We start from the raw sequence: 17,491 nt of genomic DNA, 5'->3' as shown, positions 1-17,491 counted from the left end.
GCAGCACTGTGCGGCAAAGAACCCCAAGCCCTCCGTCTCCACAGACAGTGAGCCTTGGCTGTGGCGCAGGCGCAGTGAGATTCGGGTCGGGGTGGCGGCGCGAGAGGAAGTGCGCAAGCGCAAAGAACGCAAGGCCATTGCTCAGTGGGTGGGGCTGCGATGATCAAATCACGTAAGGAGAAGGAGTGAGGACCCGGATCCTGTGGTGACCCAGTGGCCTAATGGATAAGGCATCAGCCTCCGGAGCTGGGGATTGTGGGTTCGAGTCCCATCTGGGTCGCACGGCAGTTCCTTTTCTTGAAACGGAAGAAGATTGACAAAAGTCCATTGTTTCCCTTCTCTGCCTTGATTTCGGAATCTTGTTTATATTAATAATGAACCGCTGCTGAGTATTTAAAAAGTACACTCGGTTTCTATGTAAAAAATTTGTCCTTTATTAGCGTGTTCGTTCTTTTAAAATATTTGTCTAGCTTTGAGATATAGTTAACAAAAACTCTGGATGTATATAAACATATAGATACATTTTTATTAGCTGTTTTTTTCTTCTTGATACTGATTTTTAATTATTTTATTTTCTTGCACTTCTGAGGCTTGAATTAAAAAAAAAAAACTAAAAAAAAACGTGGCGTGGTGGCGCGTGCCTTTCATCCCAGCACTCAGGCTTATCTCTGTGAGTTCAAGACCAGCCTGGTCTAAAAAGCCAGTTTCACGGCCACACAGAGAGGACTCAAAAACAAAACAAAATCACTAGCCGATCACCCTAACCCACACCACTGACAGGCCTCTTTGCTTGGAGTTTCCTACAGGCATTTGTGTTCATAACACTCCCTTCCCATCCTGACCCCAGCCAGAGCCACAGAGACCCCCACCCCCCCACCCCGGCTCAAATAAAAACAAAAAAAAGATTTATTTTTATGTGTACCACCTGTGTGCAGTGATCTTGGAAGCCAAAAGCAGCATTTCAGGAACTGGATTTTCAGGCAGTTGTGAGTATAAAAGGCGTATAAAAAGTTGGGAGATTGGTGGCACACGCCTGTAATCCCAGCACTTGGGAGGCAGAGGCAGGCGGATTTCTGAGTTCGAGGCCAGCCTGGTCTACAGAGTGAGTTCCAGGACAGCCAGGGCTACACAAAGAAACCCTGTCTCGAGAAACCCAAATCCAAACAAACAAACAAACAAACAAAAACCAACTTGACATTTCTTTTGTGCCTTCCACTGGTAGACAGCACTGGGGACAATAGTAACACTGTGTCCTGCCTGGTCACTCAAATGTGACGCCTTTAGCTCCCTCCCACTCTGCCTTCTGCAGGCTCCACAGGGCTCACCCCATCGCCTCATTCCTCTCTTTAACCTCCTTAGCCCAGCTCCTCTCTGGCAGCTGTTTGTCAGCTTGTTCACCACAGCTCATTCGGCTGAGTCACTGAGTGCCTGTGATAGCCCGGCTTGTGGTGCCAAGATGCCAGGAAGCTCTCCCCGCTCCTCCGCCACGCCCAACCCTTCCCTCGGTCTCAGAGGACAGGGTCTCCGCCCTTATGGTCAGGGCCTTTGCGATGAACTCTGTCTTCTCAGCAAACCTGGCTAGCAGTTAGCGACCCTCTTGGAAAAAGACTCGTCTTCGTCTCCCCCTCGTGCCTGGGTCTCGAGTCCCAAGCATTCCAGCAGGCATCCCTGGTCCGAACGCTCTTTCCTGACTTTGTGGCAGGCTGGTCCCCACCCCCGGGGCCTGGCACTTGTCACCTGGCCCTCTTATCTGACAGCATTTTCTCTAAATTTGCAAGCGTGTTTTCTCTTCATCCCCAAACACAGGACTCCACCACAGTTTAACTTCAAATTTCTCCTCCTTGGGCTTTAGTTGTTTGTTTATTTTTTCAAACTCATAACTATTGAAACTTAAAATTTAATTTTTTTTTTTTTTTGGTGGGTGTTGTGGTTCAAACTTTTACTTGAAGAACCCGTTAGGCAGAGGCAGGCAGATCTCTGTGAGTTTGAGGCCAGCCTGGTCTATATGATGAGTTCTAGGTCAGCCAGGGCTACATGAGAGACCCTGTCTCGAAACAAAAACAAGTATTCTTTATGTGCATGCATAACTGATTTTCCTGCATGTATATATGTGCACTACACACATCACACACATGCCTGGTGCCCTAGGAAGTCAGAAGAGGACATCAGATCCTCTGGAACTGAAATTGCAGACAGCTGTGAGCGACTATGTGAGTTCTGGGAACTGAACCTGGGTCCTCTGCAAGAGCAGTGAGTGTTCTTAACCACTGCGCCATCTCTCCGGCCCTCAATTTCATATAGAAAGTTAGATAGATGGATGGATGGATGGATGGATAGATGGATGGATGTGAACATGTAAAAGTATATTGTATTCGCCTGATGTAATTGTCATCTTGGAGGCCCACTGCCTCTGTCTGCTAACTTAGGCCTAGTCCTGGAAACTTCTAGCCTCCGTACAATCTTCATAATCCTAGAGTGTTTCCAGCCTCTGAGACTTGGTGCTGAGTAAGCTCACCCTTCCTAGTTCTTTCTGACGTCTGGCTGGCTGGTTCAACCCAGCCGTTTTGGCTCAAGCTCCTCTCCACAGTAACTGATTCCATCTGCTCTCTCTCTCTCTCTCTCTCTCTCTCTCTCTCTCTCTCTCTCTCTCTCTCTCTCTCTCTCTCTCTCTCAACCTTTGACCGAACTGCTCTGCTTGGCCTCAGACTCGCTCCAGCAGTTTGTTCCAATTCCCTCGCTCCTTCTCCTTCCGTCTATGCCTGTGGCTAGCTTGGCCTCTCTTTAGCCTGTCTCTGTAAAACTCTCCTGGTAAAACTACCTCCTTTCCCTTGCTCTCTCCTAAGCAGTCTCCTTTTCCTCTCTCTTCTCATGGAAGGTGGATATACCTTTCTCTGATTCGTCAAATTGTCTGCCACTCAATTAGAAGTCACTTTCACTTTCGCGAGGATGGAGAGATGGTTCAGTGGTTAAGACAACTGACAGTTCTTCCAGAGGCCTTGAGTTCAATTCCCAGCAACCATCTGTAATGGGGTCAGGTGCCCTCTGCTGGTGTGTCTGAAGAGAGCAATGGTGGTATACTCATATGCATAAAAAAACCAAACCAAAACAAAAAACTTTCTTTAAAAAAAACCACAATCTTGGGGTTCACAGTGCAGTCAAATATTCTGCAATGTGTGGGCAGGGGCAGGGCGGGTGCTTGCCTGTGTACATATCATGTGTAAGTAGGTGCTGTGCTTGCATGTGTGTGTGTGTGTGTGTGTGTGTGCAATAACTTTCCCTAAAATATATTTTTGCAAGGATATAATAAGTTTCTGGTGCATGAGGAAGGCATTTCCTTAGCCACTTTATAGCTTCTCTTACACCGAGAATTCATCCGTGGCTGCAACGCCCTCCTACCCCTTACCCCCCCCCCCCCCCGCCCCCAGGCAAAATGCCTGCCCTGAAAAAAAAAAAATGTGATTTCTTATTTTGGTGAGGTGTTTGAACAAAGTGGGGTTTCCTGCGTTTGTCTTTAACCAGCTACAGTCTTTTTGTTGTTGTTGTGTTTGTTTTGTTTTATTTTGTTTTGAGACAGGGGTTCTCTGTATGACTCTGGCTGTCCTGGAACTCACTCTGTAGACCAGGCTGGCCTTGAACTCAGAAATCTGCCTGCCTCTGCCTCCCAAGTGCCGGGATTAAAGGCATGCGCCACCACTGCCCAGCCACTACTGTCTTTTTTTAAACATTCAAATATTCCTTTTGCCTAATTCCTCTTTACCTCTCTGGCACTCTGAATGGATGGACAGCAGATCTATGAGACAAGATGAACGTTATCTTGCTTTGGTGCTTTGAAGCTGGGCCTTGCAATGCTAGGCAGGTTCTCTGTTCCTGAGTCAGTCCATGGCCCAGGCTGGTCCCATTTTAATATCTTCTTAATGTAGTCGGGTACAGTGGTGCACACCTTTAATCCCAGCACTAAGAGGCAAAGGCAGGTAGATCTCTGAGTTAGAGGCTAGCCTGGTGCACCAAGTGAGTTTACAGACAGCCAGAGCTATACAGAGAAACAAAAAAGATTCTCTTACCTCAGGTTGGAATTGCAGACATGATTCATCAAGCCTAGCTTATCAAATAACTGTTTATATATTCCACTTTTTTGTTTCTTTTTACCATGTGCTGAAAAAAAAAACATTTTGAAAAATGAAATTGCCAGACAGTGGTGGCGCACGCCTGTAATCCCAGCACTTGGAAGACAGAGGCAGGCAAATTTCTGAGTTCAAGGCCAGCCTGGTCTCCAGAGTGAGTTCCAGGACAGCCAGGGATACACAGAGAACCCCTGTCTCAAAAAAAAATGAAATTATGCATTTAGAGAATGTAATTAAAACCTTTTTTAAAAAGATTTGTTTTTATTTTATAATGTGCGTTTTGCTTGCATTTATGTCTAGGCCGCAAGATAATGCAGTGCCCTTGGAGGCCAGAAGAGGGCGTCAGATCCTCTTGCGCTCCAGTTAAAGATGGTCGTGAGCTGCTCTGTGGGTACTGTTCATGCTTGGGAAGGTCAGTGTCCTTACTGCCATCTGTCCAGCTCCCTATATAGCTCTGGCTGTCCTGGAGCTATGTAGAACAGGCTGGACTTTAACTCACAGAGATCCTCCTGCCTCTGCCTTCTGATGCTGGGATTAATTGCACCTTTTTTCTTTTTTTGGTGTTTTGGATTTGTTTTTTTCAAGACAGGATTTCTCTGTGTAGCCCTGGCTGTCCTGGAACTCACTCTGTAGACCAGGCTGGCCTCGAACTTAGAAACCCGCCTGCTTCTGCCTCCCAAGCGCTGGGATTACAGGCCTGCGCCACCACTGCCCAGCGTACCTTTTTTTTTTTTTTAGTGCCTTGGGAAGCCTCTCCAACCGGCGCCTCTGCCCAAGAGACCAGTGACTTCACTTGGTTTTTTGACATTTTTAAAAATTGATTGATTTCATGTGTACAGGTGTTTTGTTGGCTGGTGTGCCTGGGCCCATGTATGTGCCCAAGAGTTCAGAAAAGCGTAGGTCACTTAGGACTGAAGTTACAGATGGCTGTGAGCTGCCAACGGGGTGCTGGGAATTGAACAGGGGACCTCTGGAAGAGCAGCTAGTGCTCTTAACCACTGAGCTATCTCTGTAGAGCGCGTGTTTTGTTAGGTTGTATATGTAGTCTTATGTAGTCCAGGCTGGCTACAAGTTCAAGGACAGCCAGGGCTATACAGAGAAACCCTGTCTCACCCCCCCCAAAACAAAAAACAAAAAACAAAAGCAACCAACCAAACAACAACAAAAAACAAAAAACAAACAAAAACCCCAAATGTGCATCACCATACTAAAATAAAATTAATACTAGTTTCCAGATTGTATTTTAAGGGGCTCAGGTTATAACTTGGTTGGTATCATGCTTGCCTAGCATGCACAAAGAAAAGTTCTGTGTTTGAAACCTGCCTGCAGCACTGCATAAAGCAGACACCATTGTGCCACATGCATAAAACCCCAGCACTCAAGAGGCTGAGACAGATGGATTACTGAGAGTATGAGATCAGCCTGGGCTACATAGTGAGTTGCAGGCTAGCCTGGTGTACAGGCTGAACCATTATCTTTAAAAAAAAAAATCTAATCTCTAGCCTTACAATGACAGCAAAAATGAAAAAATGTCATTTAGCCATTTTTTTTCTTTTGCTGGATCTGATTTTCTTTTCTTCTTCAAAATGAATTGTTTTTATTTCATGTGTTTTTCATGTATGCCTGTGTGAGGGTGTCAGATCCCCTGGAACTGGAGTTACAGACAGTTGTGAGCTGCCATGTGGGTGCTGGGAATTGAACTCCGGTTCTCTGGAAGAGCAGCCTCTTAGGGCTGAGCCATCTCTCCAGCCCCCTGGTTAGGACAACAAAGGAGGGTGAAAACCTAACCACAAACATTAAACAGCAAAACATGGAAACACCTGAAAGCCTTCAAACCAAAGGAGAGACTTTGGTTTGAAGTCTTCATGAGAAGGCTTCATGAGAAACCCAGGCAGAAACAGGATTGGAGGAGGCTGGCTCGTGGCTGCAGATCTCAGAAACGAACAGCAGAGGGCGCGCCTCCAAGGTAAAGGTGTCACCGCCATCCCCACCCCTCCTCCACCCCGAACTGGATTCGATCTCCTTTGTCTGCAAGGCTTGGGCTAAATGTAGCCGTTCGTGGCACAGTGGCAAGGTGCTAGGAGATGAGCTGGGCCCACAGGAAGTGTGAATTAGAAAACACTTCCTGTTTAAGGCTGCAGAGTGTTAATATAACTTGCTATGCAGTGATAGGCGACAGAGGAAAGTCTCTAAAGACGAAACAACCCGTAGAAGAAGGTTTTCATTTGCCACTGGAAACGCAGAACTCTGAGGGTCCTGAGGCCTTCGTGTCCAAGGGAGAAATATTAAGAAGAGATAACACTGTTCTGTTAGAATCTGAAGCCATTACTCTGGTCATTCAGAGTTGCTATTGTTGCTAAGCCAACAGGCAAAGAAAGGGAGCTAGCATTGAATAAGGAGTGAACTCCACCCACTCCGGCAATTCAGAGGTGAAGGTCCTAATTCTCCAGGCGACGGCTTTCAGAGGAAGAGACAGACGCGAAGTTTAGATAAGGACTTAACCTTCCTGAAGGTATCTTCATCCGAAGAGACAGACCAGCTGTGGTACACACTTGTAATTTGATAGGCTGAAGGCTGAGGCAGGAGGATCAGAAAGGTAAAGCTGTTGTTAGGAGATACACATAACAAAAAAATTTAGACGTTACGGCTGAGCAAAAAGGAAAACACCGATTATAATGCTATCGTCTAGAACGGAGTAGCACGGATATTTCAGCGTATCGATTTCCAGATTTTTGTTATACATGCTTGTACACACATGCATAACTTATGCAAGTGTGGAACGATGTTAAACACACGTGTTTTATTACATGCTTTAAACGTTTTAAGTATGTTACTCTTTAAATTTCAATAAATACAGGAGCCCATGATCTTCTGTGGTTCGTTTCTCTGGTGCTGGGGATGGAGCCAAGGCCCCGCCCCTTTTAGGTTCTACCCCAGAGCTACATGTTCCCTTCATATTTGTTTTGATATGGGATCGCCCTTAGGAGCCCAGTTAGCCTTGAATGTGTTTTATTCATATTTCTTTATCTTTTTATTGGGGGGGGGTTGCATACACACACTACAACATCCATGTGCGTGCCAGAGTATGATCTCTGCTCCCTTTCCACTGTGTGGCCTGGTGTTTGTGTAATTGCCCTCCCTACCTGAGGTGGTTGGTTGGTCACGGACCCAGCTCTGCAGGCACAGCCCCTACAGTCTGATGCTTACTATTATAGGAGGAAGAGCCTTTTTAAATAGACAAAAAAGGGAGAATTGTTGACGCTTGGTCTATTGTTATGTATTGGAATGCATAGTTACACTGTAATGTAATGTAATCCTGGTTGCCCCAGAGATGAGAGGGTCGGTCGGCAAGAGATGCTAAGTGACCTTGACCCAAGTTATTTCTGATTGGTGAGTAAAGATGCCAACAGCCAATAGCTGGGCAGAATAGACAAAAGTGGGACTTAGGGTTGCTGGGCTTGGAACTTGGAGTCAGAGGAGAGCTTGACAGGGGTGGGGGGGGGGAGGGGTGTGGGGGGGAGGGGGATGGGGAAGTGGGGGCGTAGGGGGTGGGGGAGTGGGTGGGGGGTGGGTGGAGGTATGTGTGTGTGTGTGTGTGTGTAGAGGAGAAGCCATCATGGGGTAAGGACCTTAAAATAATGTCCATGTGAGTTAGTTAATTGGAATCCAGAGCAGCCCAGATGAAACATGGCAAACTATATGGTGAGCTTATCATCTGGAAGATAAAATAGCATAGAGGACAGATAGCTGCCCACCCAGCTCTTGTGCTAAATAAGGTGTATTATAAATATAAAGGTTGCCGGGTGTTGGTGGCTCACACCTGTAATCCCAGCACTCTGGGAGGCAGAGGCAGGCGGATTTCTGAGTTCGAGGCCAGCTTGGACTACAGAGTGAGTTCCAGGACAGTCAGGGCTACACAGAGAAATCCTGTCTTGAAAAAAACCAAATTCAAAAAACCAAAAAATAATAAATAAATAAATAAATAAATAAATAAATAAATAAATAAAGACAGGCCTGGCGGTGGTGGCACACACCTGTAATCCCAGCACTCTGGGAGGCAGAGGCAGGTGGATTTCTGAGTTCGAGGCCAGCCTGGTCTACAGAGTGAGTTCCAGCACAGTCAGGGCTACACAGAGAAATCCTGTCTCGAAAACAAAACAAAACAATAAAATAAAATAAAGACAGAGGAAAAGGAGGGAGGTGATTGGAGAATGAGTGGAGAGAAGAGGGCTTATGGGACATATGGGGAGGGGGGAACCGGGAAAGGGGAAAGCATTTGGAATGTAAACAAAGAATTTAGAAAAAAATATATATAAAGGTGTGTGTGTAGGAAAAAAATGGTCAAATGTTGGGTAGAAACCCTGGGTGGTGATTAGATATTTTTAACGACATCCTAACGCCTCCCAAATCCACCCTCTGCTCCTTGTCCCTCATCCCTGCCTTCATACTCCCTTCCCAGACTTTCCCTTGGAACATCTCCTGGAGCCCAGCTGGCCTCAGACTCACTGTAGAGCCCAAGATGACCTTTAGTTCTTACCCCTCCAGCTCTCAGTCCTCTGCTGTCTTCTGAGTGTGTGTGTGTGTGTGTGTGTGTGTGTGTGTGTGTCTCGTCACTCGTGTTGTGGAGAGTGCTGAGGACTGAATCCAGGGCTTTGTGTACGCTAGGCAAACATTCTCTCCGCTGCCACAAGCTTTTTCCATTCTGTTACCTGTAAGGACTGAGTAGGAAGTCAGTGATTTTTAGCAAAAGTGATTATTATTCTATTTTTCAGGACAGTGGCTTACCCTGTAGACCAGGCTAGCCTCAGACTCACAGAGATACACCTGCCTCTGTCTCCCAAGTGCTGGGACTAAAGGTGTGTATCACTACACCTGATGAGTAAAACTGATTTCTGCATATCAGTCACACGATTAGTTTACCTTTGGGGAGGCTTCACCGGGCTTACTACAGTCTAAAGATTTTATTGCCGTTCCATTTGGAAGGTGTGGTGACCAAGGAAATCACTGACCACGTGCGTGACTGTGCTTAATCTCAGGTTCACTTCTCCCCCTTAGAGATGCAGCCTCATCCTGGAGGTAAGGGGGTGGGTGGGGACCCTCCGAGGGCTGCCTTGTTATCATCCATGCCGGTGTGATCCAGTGAATTCAGGAAGCCTTGATGTTTCTATCTGTTGGCAAATTCTAGCAGATGAGCCACGTTCGATAAATATTTGCTAAGCAGAAGGCACACACACACACATACCAGAATTGTCAAGGGGAAGGAAAACAGGCCCCAGGGTTCTTCCAGCTAAAGGGAATACGGAGTATTATCTCGCCGGTGAAACGCGGGAAGCTTTGAGAAAGCAACAAACACTACCCTACATTCCAAGCACGGGAGTGACCGCACGGGCTCCATTACGAAACACCTTGCCTTTAGACAATGGGAGGGAAAGCTATTTTCTTTTCTTATGAAACAGAGTCTCATTACACATTCCAAGGCTCCCTTATTATGTAGCCCTGGCTGGCTGTGAACATGGGCGATTCCTTCCTCTAGCTCCTGAGCACTGGACTTCCATGCTCGCCCCACCCGTCAGCGTGACTTGTTGATAGACAGGGACTCTGCTCAAGTCAACTTCTCATTGTACATGAAGAAGCTTGATATTTGGGGGCTGGAGAGATGGCCCAGCAGTGGGGCACCTGCTGCTCTTCCAGAGGAGGCAAGGTCAAATCCCAGTTCCTACGGGGCATCTCACGACTGTAACTGGAGTTCTAAGGGGCTCCAGTACCTTGCTCTGCAGGAAGCAGGCATGCGCAAGGCGCACAGGCACTCACTCTCTCGCTCTCTAAGGCCTGCTGCTGATACAGCTGAGGACCAGCTGCCCAGGGGCGGCCCCACCCTCAGTGGGCTGGGCTCTCCTTTATCAGTCATTACTCTCGAAGATGAGCCACAGATGCCCAGAGGTCAGTCTGAAGAAGGTGGTCCTTTGAATCGAAGTTGTTTTATCCGAGGTGACTCCTCATCGTGTCAAGTTGACAAAAACTTAGCAGCACACCGGCCAAGAGCTGGCCTTGGATTGTGGGGCGTTCTCATAGTTGGAGCCATTCTGGGAGGTTCTAGGAACTCTGGAGACAGCCTAACACTTTCTTTGCCTCTATATTTCCGGATGTGGGTTGAGGGCATTCACACGTCTTACGAGGCGGAATTCCAGAAACACCCTTGAACTGGATCTAGATGATTTGAATGTAGTCTTGGGAAGGCGCATCTAAGATGTGATTGTAACCGAAAAAGCGTAAGCCTAAATCCACTCGGCGTGGGGGGAAAATCATGTGGGAGAATTATATCAGCTCCCATCTAGAATCTGGATGTTCAGAACATGAAGCTAACAGTGCTTCCCAGGCTATGTCCCAAGTTGGGAACCACTGAATTATGTACACAGGCTGGTGTGGCTGGAGAGGTTATTTTTTTTAAAATTTGTATGTATACAAGTTTTGCCCACGCCTATCTAGTATGTATCATGTGCATGCAGTACCTGTAGCGGCCATAAGGTGGCGTCAGATTCCCCCGGAACTGGAGTTATAGATGGTTGTCAGCTGACAAGCGAATGCTAGGAACGGAGTGATCTTAACCATTGGGCCATCTCTCCAATATTTCCAACTCTTCTTTCCTTGAAATAAGTGCTTGGCATAAATGTTTATGGAGGGCAGAGGGCAGAGGAGAACTTGGAGAAATCAATGCTTTCTTTTCACCGCGGTGTTCTGGGAATCAAACTGGGATTTCAGTTTGGTGGCACCTTCATCTGCTGAGCCAGATCGGCAACCTTGGGAAAGCTGTTCTCTGCGAGGAAGCAGAATTCACTCTCTACACCTTCTTTTCAGTGAGGGGAGTGTTCTTCCTTCCCTAACCTCCTTCCTTCCGCTGCATTTTCTAGGGTGCCAGGTGGTCTCACTGGTTAATAATTGTCCCCCTGAGATTTATTTATTATTACATGTAAGTACACTGTAGCTGTCCTCAGACACTCCAGAAGAGGGCGTCAGATCTCCTTACAGATGGCTGTGATCCACCATGTGGTTGCTGGGATTTGAACTCATGACCTTAGGAAGAGCAGTCGGTGCTCTTAACCATGGAGCTATCTCTCCAGCCACTCTGGGGTGGAGATTGTCACTTGTTTTTGTTAGAACTTTCCGAGAGTTGTGTCTATTGGACCAGTGCTTCATGACCGGCCTCTCAGGTAAACCTAGCTGTCTTGCTGCCTTCAGACCTCAGTAGAGCCACTTTAGGATTCCCACGTGCAGTTTCCCTTTCTGGGTCCCTCCCTGGCCAGGATCTTTTTTTAAAAATGTTTTTATTTATTCATTTTTTTTTTTTCTCGAGACAGGGTTTCTCTGTATAGCCCTGGCTGTCCTGGAACTCACTCTGTAGACCAGGCTGGCCTTGAACTCAGAAATCCACCTGCCTCTGCCGCCCAAGTGCTGGGATTAAAGGCGTGCACCACCACCGCCCGGCTTAGTCCCTTTGAAAGATGGAGACCTGCCTCTGTCCGCCCGAGTGCTCCCTCTCTGTAGTTTCTCAAGCTTCTGCTCAGTCCACCAGCACCGGCGTGTCAGGCCCCTGGATCAGTGACGCACAATCCCCGGGCTTCTGCAGGAACTCTGTGCACCTCAATGAAGCCGTTCCTATCAGTGCCTTCCAGCATTTGTTTGGGTTTCAAGCTGTGGACGGAGAGTTAGCCCTGGAGGCCTTCGGGCTTGCTCTGAAGAAGTGATACCCTAATCCTTGACAAAAGATGGTTTAATTTATCTGAGGGAAAAGGGCTTTTCGAGGTAAGATACTGTGTCAGGGAGCTCGACATAAGCAGGAAAGGAGTTTGCTTTTCTCAGACACAATAAAAACTCTGCCTGCTCCCAAGCAGTGAGATGCCCCCAGAATCGGAAAGGTGGTTTGCCAATCTTTCTGCATTCAGTATACACTTGGTGAATGTGGTCAACTGAATACTAGTTATCAATGGATGGATGGAGGGAGGAAAGAGGGAAGGAGAAGGGGAGGAGGGGGTCAGAGGAGAGGGTTGTCAAGAAAAAAAAATTTTGCTCACTCTTCCCCCCACACCCCTGTCCGGTTTCTGGTTCTAGAATATCAAGATTGCATATACAGTCAAACAGCTTTGCCAAACTTGGTTTGTCAGGCAATTGCCTCACACGTTCTGGAATGCGTTTTTTTTTTTTTTTTTTTTTTTTTTTTTTTTGTCATCCGGAGTCCCCTCCCCTCCACAAGCCCAAGCTATTCTAAGCACTAATTTATTTGTTGTTGATTTCATCACTCGCGTTCCTTCAGCCCCCTCAAAACCCTCACTCTCCCCCAGCCTGTCACCTCACCCCGAGCACACCACCCACCCAGAGCAAGAGCTCAAGGCGGTGCTTTACGCCTGGCCCCACAGATCCCAGTCCGGACCACACATCCGACCCCCCTCGGAAAGAGGGCGAGATCCCCGCCGCTCCGTTTTGTTTCAATGGTCTGTGCAGCCAGCGATGCCCGTTTCCCCAAAGGCTGCCCCTCATTAGCATGAACGGGGGTGGGGGTGTGGAGAAGGGGGGGAGAGGAAGCGAGCCAAAGCCCTCGCTGCGTTTTCCAGCCTGGGGAACCCTGTCTACAAAAATGACAGCTCGAGCCCTCTGGCTTCTCTGTTTGATCGTCGGATGGTCCCCCGAAGCCCCGGTGGCGGAGAGAAAAGGTGAGGTCGCTAAAATGCAGCGCTCCAAGGGTCGGGGAAGGGGCGAGACGCAGGGCGGGACGAGCCAAGGGTCAGAGCCTGCAGGACAGGCGACTCCGGGTCTGCGTGCGTGCCAGAGAGCAGCGACAAGGGTCTCCCAATATTTCATGTCCCTTGACAGCATTTTCGGAAGGAAAGACGGGTTCAGCTGCTGAAATGATCCCGTGGGAGCCAGGCAGGCTGGAGAAAACTTTGCATGTTAAATAGCTGCATCCCGGAGGAGGGAAAGTGTCACAAGGGGTCGCGGCGCTGTGGACAGACTCCCAGGCTTGGGATGGTGACACAGGCCAGCAATGGTGCGACAACCCTGGCATTCTACACCTCTCTCGCAGCTCTGGTATAGCCTCCGGTATTCCTGAACTGGAATTCTCTCTCTCTCTCTCTCTCTCTCTCTCTCTCTCTCTCTTACACACACACACACACACACACACACACACACACACACAATGCACAAACCAGGCAGTCTTGGCCAGGTGGTGTTTTTGTTTTGCTTCTGTTAGGATGTTTTGTTCATTTCACGGTCTCTGGGAATAATGGCAATTTATTTTAGGTCATTTGTTGTAGTTCCGCATGGAAATTGAATGACTTCAGTGGCATTTAACTCCACATCAGACCTTCTTTTCCATGACAACAGATGGTGGTCTAGTGGGGAAGCAGCCGAGGTCAACAGTTGGCGGGAGTTGGAGAGCCACCAGAACTTTCGTCAGCTGTACACGGTGTGCAGGTTTAACCTAGGGAGTCAGATCCAGAGGCTTTGCAAACACACGGACTGTGTAACTACCCATTCCTGCAGGGAGAAAGCTGATTTTTAAGATTATTCATTTGGCAAGATGCATCATTATGAACAAAGTGCTGTCAAAGCTGCAAGGGGCGGCACAAACTCTTTAATGCAAACGGAAGGAAAGTAGGTTGTGGGCAGTGCTTGGCTGGAGGGGAACTGGGAGGTGGTGAGATTGTGTCCCTGGACATGCAAAATTGCCCAGATTTCAAGCTGTGCACCAACCTGCATGCAGAGTTGAAGAAAACCATTAATAAAACTTTAAAAAATGTCATGATATTTGGGAGATTTTCTAATGGGGAGGGGTAATGGAACTAATGTATGCTTTTATAATTACCCAGGGGCCTTTGCCTCCCAGCCAAGCTTTTAAAACCCCTTCTAAGCCGTTGTTTATTACTAAGTGGTGTCCAAGAAGCCAGATAAAAATCCACTCACAAACTGAGATGACAGTGTAAACACGGATGGGAAAACCAAATAGTTCAGTCGTCAGGGGCGCTTAAACAATTAGGAGAAACCTGTAACTCAAGACGTTTCCCCTCGGGGCTTGCTCTTGATACTTTCTCAACAAACTGTAAATAGCAAAAAGGTGTGTGTGTGTGTGTGTGTATGTAAAGGGCATAGATGTTTAACCAATGTCACCCGAACTATTTAGCTCTAGAATAAATAGAAGACTGTAATTTGAAAAGCTATAGGCAAAGTTTCTTAACAATATAATGCCCTTATGCCTCTTGGTACTAATGTTGGATTTACTTGTTTATTCTTAGGATAGTTTGAGTCCGTAGGCTAGGCTGCCCTCGAACTCTCAGCCAGCCTCGTGCGGAAGCCTTGTGCTACAGGCAGTGGTTCTTCCGTGCAGGGCTCCGGCAGGTGCTCGCTCCTCCGCTGCCCCGCTCCCCTCCTGCCTACCCTGGGCGCTCACGCCTCGCTTGCTCCCGCAGCCCCGCCGCCGCACCGAAAGCCCGACGCCCGGGAGACACCGGGGCCGCGCGCGCAGCCGCTGCCCGAGTTCGCGCGCCGCCCGCGCGCCGCCTACGCAGGACCGCGCGCCTGGCCGGACCCCCGGCGCCGGAAGGCCCCGCCGCCCGCCGACAACCGTGCAGGCTTCCGGGATGCAGTGCGCGCGCCCGCGGGGCTTCCGGGCCCGCGCCTCGCGCAGGCGGAGAACCGCGCGTCCCCGCCTGAGGACTCCCCGCGACGTGCGCGCTCTCGGGCCCCGCGACCCCCGGGCGCGCGCGCCGCCAGTCCCGCCCACCCGAACCGGCCTCGCGCCGCCGCGCAGCCTTCTGGAACCCCGCAGGCGCTGTCGCCCGAGGACGGGGAGCCAGAGACCCAGTCCTGCGCGCGTGCCTGCAGCGCAGACGCGGATGAGCGGGAGGCTTACTGTGCCAGTGAATTCGGTGAGCGCGCTGCACCCTCCCGGGAACCCGCGCGCCCGTCCCCGTTCTGGCGCTTGTTGTAATGCTTTTCCTCCAAACCCTGTTTTTCCAAAGCAGCCGTGAACGGAATCGTGCACGACGTGGACGTGTTGGGCGTGGGCATGCGCCTGGTGACTCTACTGGTAGATCCCGACGGGCTGTACAAGATGAGCCGCCTGTACATCACTCCCGACGGCTTTTTCTTCCGCGTGCATATACTAGCCCTGGGCTCTTCCAGTTGCCATAAGCCGTGTCCAGAATTTAAACCCGGTATCAAAACCCCGCTCCCCGAAAAGGCCAGTTTATCCTGTCCTTTATACTGCTATTGGGGACCTGAGTGCTGCAGCCCAGCTTCTGTTGGTCACCCCAGCACCCAACCCCCTTTTCAAAGACCAGGAATTGAGCAGGGCCCCACATATGCCAGACAAGTACGCCATAAGTTACACTCCCAGAATTTGTCTTTCAGACAGGGTCTTGATAGGGAACCCAGCCTCGAATTTACTGTAACGCATGCTGGGTGGGGCTCAACCCCAGCTCCTTCGTAGGACAGCAGTTTAACCAATAGAGTTTAGATGACAGCAGCACCATTTCAGCTCTCTCAAGGTGACAACATTGATTGGCAAAGAACAGGCCAGCGGTGATGGTGCAACCCCAGCACCCAGGAGCAGTTTGGAAACATGATCAGAAGTTCAAGGTCATCCCCCCAAAAGTCAGCTTTGGCTAAAAGACCTCAAAACAAAACAAATCCCCAAACACCTACACGTTGATACCTAGGTTGACCAGAGAACACTACTTTCAAAAGGGATGCCTAGGGGCATCTATTGTCCAGCACTGAGGTGAGAAAGGCATCCTGGGGCGGTGGTAGTGTTGGGGATACCTATTCTCATTTCTTCCTAGAGACAGTCTCGAAGAACGCTTTGTTCTGAAATGTTGCCTGTCTTCAGGTTACCTGCACAGTTTTCACCTGTTGCTAATAGTTTAGCTAAGTTACCACGAGCACAGCAAGGTAACGTGATTCAAGCTCAGATCTTACTCTTTGTATTTAAATGACACTGTTTCTCTTATGTTTTTTTGTTCAGGAAGCAGGTATATTGTGATGGGCCACATCTACCATAAGAGACGGCAGCTCCCTAGTGCTCTGCTCCAGGTCCTACGGGGGCGCCTGCGGCCAGGAGACGGGCTGATCCGGGGTAGCAGCGGCTATGTGAAGAGGTTTAACCGAAAGCGGGAGTGGCAAGTTCGAGGTGCCACCCACACCCAGTGCTTTTGAACAGGCCAACTTGGCACTTGTGGTCGGTCCACATGGCGGGAGGCTTCTGTGAAACTGGGCCCACAGCTATGGACCGCTTGTGCGGTTTAGCGCCAAAGCTGTCACTTTATCTACAAAGTGCCGACAGGTGTGCTCTAGAGCACAGTGGGAAAGTTCTATAAGGGCACACAACCCAGACACTAGACCCCGAAGGTCAACAGATCACACCACTTTTGCTGTTCTTAAGTTATTTTAATTTAATACATTTCCCCAGTGGAGACAGTTCACAAAACATTTCTCGAATTTAAATATACAACTTTGAATAGTATCTATCATGTGTCAAGCCAGATTTTGTATTTAAAGCATCGAGTTTTAAATTCCAGACACCAGAGTAAGCATCCCAGTCATTTACATATGAAATGTCATGTAGATCAAATGCCAGCCAAGTTCAAAAACTATTACATTTCAAGGGCTAATTCAAGCAAAACATCATTCAAGGTGTGTTCGTGACATAACAAAATGGAAGCCCCTGTGTATTGCCACGCCCCCTTGTTCCTGATAACTCATTTTGTGCCAAACTGGCACCCATTCCAGTTTTCGGGTGTATCTGATGTCATTTTTATGTTACCTGGTAGTATCAGGATGGTGTTTGTAAAGCAGTAAATCTCGCTGTGAAATGCGAAAGTGCCTGGCTTTGCTTCGCTTGTCTTTGCTTCAGCGACCCTAAAGATTTGAAAACTGGCCTTTCTCAAACTTTCTTTCTGAACCTAGGGAGCAGTGTGCACCAGTGACAGCCTACGGGGCCAGTTTAGGGGAACCGGTTTGTTTTGTGTGGAAAATCACCAATTACTAGCTTAATGATTTTATACTGGAGTGGGCAAGGACCTACTGATTTTTCTTTCAGAGGAGCAAGCTGTATTTCTGTTAATCTAAAGTGCTGTGAATAGACATTAGGAAAGCATGACCCTTCAATCCCAGGCCTGGTGAGGTAGAGGCAGGTGGATGTTTGTGAGTTCCAGGCCAGTTAGAGCCACGGGAAGACCGGCATGCGTGCAGGCTGTCAAAGCGCAGACAAAGGAGCACAGCTGCTTGGGAAGGAAGCAGCGACAGCTTAGGACAAAGTATGTAGCCAGGCACTGTGATGTGCCTGGGAGTCTGAGGTGCATGTGTGTCAAGAGTTCAAG

The 17,491-nt window shown here is 48.6% G+C and overlaps 1 protein-coding gene and 1 non-coding gene across 4 annotated transcripts; both read left to right on the top strand.

Moving 5' to 3' along the window:
* The first annotated feature begins 207 nt into the window (after window positions 1-207).
* Trnar-ccg (transfer RNA arginine (anticodon CCG)) lies at window positions 208-280 on the top strand. The gene has a single exon. It is a non-coding gene; the product is annotated as a tRNA-Arg (tRNA).
* Window positions 281-12,462: 12,182 nt separating this feature from the next.
* Window positions 12,463-17,083, top strand: C10H17orf58 (chromosome 10 C17orf58 homolog). Of its 3 annotated transcripts, XM_052195908.1 has the most exons (5): window positions 12,463-12,607; window positions 12,728-12,826; window positions 14,582-15,040; window positions 15,134-15,328; window positions 16,138-17,083. In XM_052195908.1, the coding sequence occupies exons 2-5, from the start codon at window positions 12,751-12,753 to the stop codon at window positions 16,326-16,328; spliced, it is 921 nt and encodes a 306-aa protein (XP_052051868.1). In that variant the 5' UTR covers window positions 12,463-12,607; window positions 12,728-12,750; the 3' UTR covers window positions 16,329-17,083. The 3 variants fall into 3 exon arrangements, with proteins under 3 accessions (XP_052051868.1, XP_052051867.1, XP_052051866.1); XM_052195907.1 differs by having other exon boundaries at window positions 12,463-12,826; window positions 15,137-15,328; XM_052195906.1 differs by having other exon boundaries at window positions 12,463-12,826.
* The last annotated feature ends 408 nt before the right edge of the window (window positions 17,084-17,491 follow it).

The sequence above is a fragment of the Apodemus sylvaticus genome, chromosome 10 (genome assembly GCF_947179515.1).
Source record: "Apodemus sylvaticus chromosome 10, mApoSyl1.1, whole genome shotgun sequence".
NCBI lineage: Eukaryota > Metazoa > Chordata > Mammalia > Rodentia > Muridae > Apodemus > Apodemus sylvaticus.
The sequence above is the reverse complement of the archived record's forward strand: the minus strand, read 5'-3'. Positions and strand labels throughout refer to the sequence as shown.